The 4622-nt window shown below is 46.8% G+C and overlaps 1 protein-coding gene across 1 annotated transcript in view; it reads left to right on the top strand.

Annotated features, from left to right (window-relative positions):
* The window catches only part of mcm2 (minichromosome maintenance complex component 2), an 11342-nt gene that overhangs the window by 1696 nt on the left and 5024 nt on the right, over positions 1-4622 (top strand). The window contains 8 exon segments of the mRNA XM_032514727.1: positions 39-232; positions 333-505; positions 1443-1573; positions 1693-1831; positions 1938-2039; positions 2366-2386; positions 2389-2454; positions 3452-3711. Of these exon segments, the coding sequence (XP_032370618.1) occupies positions 39-232; positions 333-505; positions 1443-1573; positions 1693-1831; positions 1938-2039; positions 2366-2386; positions 2389-2454; positions 3452-3711 (1086 nt within the window).

Genomic DNA, 4622 nt, shown 5'->3' with positions numbered 1-4622 from the left:
GTGTGTGTGTGTGTGTGTGTGTGTGTGTGTGTGGACAGGATTCCTCCGAGTCGTACCACATGGCCACCAGCCCCAGCCGAGCCTCCAGGAGAGGAGACATGACCTCCAGCCCCGGGCGAGACCTGCCCCCCTTCGAGGACGAGTCTGAGGGGTTGCTGGGGGACGGACCCCTGCCCGGAGAGGAGGAGGAAGACGGGGACGGAGAGGAGCTGATTGGGGACGGGATGGAGAGGTGAGGACGGGGGTTGGCTTTGGTCTGAATCTCAGACAGCAGGTTTACGTTGTGTCGGATGTTTTGGGGCTTGCTGACAATGAGTGTTTTCTCCGTCCAGGGATTACCGAGCCATCCCGGCTCTGGACCAGTACGAGGCGGAGGGTTTGGACCTGGACGACGAGGATCTGTCAGAGCTGTCGCCTGGAGCCCGAGCCGCCGCTGAGGAGGCCATGAGGAGGCGGGACCGGGAGCAGGGCGTCAGCGGGCGGCTGAGGAGAGGACTGCTCTACGGTGAGGGGCTGTTTTTAAAATACAACAGGAAGTTGGTTACTGTAGTTTTGCCTACTGATTTGGCCCAGTTATCAACAACTTTGCTGAGTCATAACTCGGTAAAACCCAGCCCCAGGGCGACCAATGCCTCGGTGCGGTGCAGACAGTCCCCGCGACTGTCTAGTTGTCCATGCTGCTCCAAGAACAAGAACTTCCTCTCTTCTCTAGTCTTGCTCTATGGCTGTAGATTAGTCTTCACTTTTAAAAACATCTCTTTTTATCACTTTCAGGTCCTGTAGCAAACCAATAATTGCACAGGTGCCCAGAATGCAATTGTGCAATATCCCCATCCACACCGCCCCAACTGGGCTGACCGCTAGAAGCATGAAACACGTATACAGTTTCAGGGGATTTGATTTCTTAATCTATTGCAAATTAACGTTATAAATTCAAGGAATCATAAAAGAAATCATTAATAAAATAACTGCAGAAGTTGCCAGAGGAGCTGTTAATTCAGCATACTTCAAATGGAGACAATTTGACAAATGGAGGCTAAAAATAACAATGCTCAAGTTGTAGACCACAGCTAACTCACTGTCCCCATGGAAACATTCTACATATCTATAAAACTGTAGTTACAAATCCTGGAGCAGCATCACCCCCCATATACAAGTATAACAAAGAATAATTAGAGGATTTACAAAATACATTAACTTTTTTAATTTCCTCTTACAAAGAGCAGATTTGTATGTATATTACAAGCATAAATATAATAGACGGATAAAAGGTGTAAAAGGCATGAGAGGAAAAGGGTGGATATATGATTGTTGTCAGTACTTAGAACAAAAACCATCCTACATGAAAAGAAGCTGACAGGTGTTAGGCAGAGGTGTCTTTTTAAGGGTCCAGGGTGGCCGAGGGGATTGGGTGAATAACTTGTGTATTTCACTGTGTCTAGATAGCGAAGACGAGGATGACGAGCGCCCGGCGGCTCGAAGAAGGCGATTGGCTGAGCGGGCAGCAGAGGGCGTTGCAGACGGAGAGGAAGAGGAAATGATCGAGAGCATCGAGAACCTGGAGGACATGAAGGTTGGAATACTGCTGCTACAATAATGAAAGTTCAGATGCAGTACTGTGTTATTTTCCTGTCAGACTGGTACTTTTCAGCGGTGGTACGGGGGTCTGACGGTTTTCCCCCCCATCTGCAGGGCCACACTGTGAGGGAGTGGGTGTCCATGGCGGCTCCCAGGCTGGAGATCTACAACCGTTTCAAGAACTTCCTGCGGACCCACGTGGACGAGAATGGCCACAACGTCTTCAAGGAGAAGATCAGCGACATGTGCAAAGGTAGTGTTGGTGTGGTCTTGTTGAACTGTATTTGTATTTGTGTCTTCATCTGTACGGTGAAGTTTAAGGTCTAACATGTCTAAACCATCCTCACCTGGGATTCCAGAGAACAAGGAGAGTCTGGTTGTGAACTATGAAGACCTCGCAGCCAGAGAGCATGTTTTGGCCTACTTCCTACCAGAGGCTCCAACTGAGATGCTGAAAGTAAGTTCAGTCCTGTTGTTTTTAGTGATATTACAATTTTATTGTAATTTATTCAAAGACACTGTCCCAAAGAAGAAATCATTCAAAAAAAAAAAAGGCCTGTGAGGGCCTTCTGTCTCCGACTACAGATCTTTCAGGTTGCTGGTGGGGTTCAGACTGGTGTGAAAGCAGTCGTTTCACTCTGACTAAACAGAACCAACCGCGATGGATCCTTTTAATTTTTTCTTGGTCTTTAAATCCAACGTGTGTGTGTGTGTGTGTGTGTGTGTGTGTGTGTGTGTGTGTGTGTGTTGTGTGTGTGTGTGTGTGTGTGTGTGTGGTGGTTGTCAGGTTTTGATGAAGCAGCTAAAGAAGTGTGCTGGCCATGTACCCCAAATACCAGCATTGCCATGAGATCCACGGCCGCATCTGCAACTGCCGTGGTGAGGAGATCGCTCCCTCAGGTAACATTGAACTCTGTCTTCTTCACATGAACAGCATCGTCTGTCAGGGAGGAGGATGTTCTCCTGTTGCTAGTGCTGCGTTCATGTTGCCAACATGGATGTGTGATTAGAGTGGGTCATGTTGGGATTTTAATAATATATGCATACAAATTGGATTTAATTACATTAAAAGACACCTTTCACGTTTGTTTGGTTTGCAAACACTTCCATCTTAAGTGCCAAGTCGTGTCTATCAGAGTATTCAGAGACATACAAGTTTCCTAGACTTAAAGGTGCCCTGCCTCACAAAACTGTGTGTGTGTGTGTGTGTGTGTGTGTGGTGTGTGTGTGTGTGTGGCCACTGAAAAGAAATAAGAGCTGTTGCCTGAGCTTATTAATATTCATGAGATTGGTAAAGGATGCTGATAGCCAGGCTCTCATTGGCTAGCTGTTAGCCAATCAGAGTCCAGCAGCTTAGCTGGTTGAATATTAATGAGTCTTCCTGCAGGCTTTGTATACCACGCTAGAATGGCTTGAAACAAGGTAACCACAGGTCCATGGTAGAACTTCAGACATAACCACAAAGTCATGAAATACGCGTGGCGGGGCACCTTTAACTGACTTGGATGTTGACGTATACGCTATTTACAAGTCTGCAACCCGTAATCACAATAATTTCTAAATGACATGAAAAAGCAACAGAAGGTTTCTACTTTTTTACCTGAAATATTTGTGTCTGTGTGGAGGATCTAAAGACAGAGGACCGTATGTTCTGCAGGTTGTAAAGCCCTCTGGGGCAAAGTAGTAGTTTGGGGTTACATAAATAAAATAGATTTATGTGCTTTATACACAAACACTGCATGAATCATTATCTACTGCGCGCAGTGCAAACGTCCGAATCAAAATGAGCAGATGGAATGGTAAATAATGCATGATGTGCAGACTTTAAGGTCCACCAACCCAAGTTTTACACAAAGAAGGGAACAGAAGGAAGCTAAAAATAAAATCGGGCAACAAATCGTCTCTTGTTCTTCTGTCCCCTTCAGGCAGCTCCACCTGAACCAGCTGATCCGGACCAGCGGCGTGGTGAGCAGCTGCACTGGCGTCCTGCCTCAGCTCGGCATGGTCAAGTACAACTGTAACAAGTGCAACTTTGTGCTGGGACCCTTCTTCCAGTCCCAGAACCAGGAGGTGAAGCCGGGCTCCTGTCCCGAGTGTCAGTCCCTGGGCCCCTTTGAGATCAACATGGAGTTGGTGAGAGGCCCCCTGTGTGTGCTGGACATGTTGGACATTGTGTTTGTGTTGATGAAGGATAAAAACCTTCACACACTCATTATCCTAATTAAATGTCATCCACAGTGTTTAATCACAACAGTTTCAGCATTATGACTTAAAGTGCTCATATTATGCTTTTAGGCTTTATTCCCTTCCTTTATTGTGTTATATATCTTTTTGTGCATGTTACAGGTTTACAAAGTGAAAAAGCCTAGTAGTCCTTACCTAGGTACGGTACAGGGCTCATACTCGGCAATTATGACGGCTAGTAGCCCTTTTTTTTTTTTTTTTTCCACCCTGGTATGTCAGGCCTCATACTCTGCTTGACTGGCTAGTAGTCCTACCTAGGTACTGTCAGGCCCTCATAATCGCTTCTGACTGGCTAGTAGTCCTTACCTAGGTACTGTCAGGGCCCTCATACTCTGCTTCGACTGGCTAGTAGTCTTACCTGGTACTGTCAGGGCCCTCATACTCTGCTTCTGACTGGCTAGTAGTCCTTACCTAGGATCTGTCAGGGCCCTACATCTCGCTTCTGACTGGCTGTAGTCCTTACCTAGGTACTGTCAGGGCCCTCATACTTGCTTGACTGGCTAGTAGCCTTACCTAGGTACTGTCAGGGCCCTCATACTCTGCTTCTGACTGGCTAGTAGTCCTTACCTAGGTACTGTCAGGGCCTCATACTTGCTTCTGACTGGCTAGTAGTCCTTACTAGGTACTGTTAGGGACCTCATACTCTGCTTCTGACTGGTAATAGTCCTTACCTAGGTACGTCAGGACCCTCATACTCTGCTCCTGACTGGCTAATAGTCCTTACCTAGGTACTGAGCATGTGCAACTCCCAACAAAGATTGAACAGAAGTGAGATGTCTCACTCTGGAGCTAAAACAGAG

The sequence above is a fragment of the Etheostoma spectabile genome, chromosome 4 (assembly GCF_008692095.1).
Source record: "Etheostoma spectabile isolate EspeVRDwgs_2016 chromosome 4, UIUC_Espe_1.0, whole genome shotgun sequence".
Classification (NCBI taxonomy): domain Eukaryota; kingdom Metazoa; phylum Chordata; class Actinopteri; order Perciformes; family Percidae; genus Etheostoma; species Etheostoma spectabile.
Note: the sequence above shows the minus strand (reverse complement) of the source record. Positions and strands in the feature narration are given on the sequence as shown.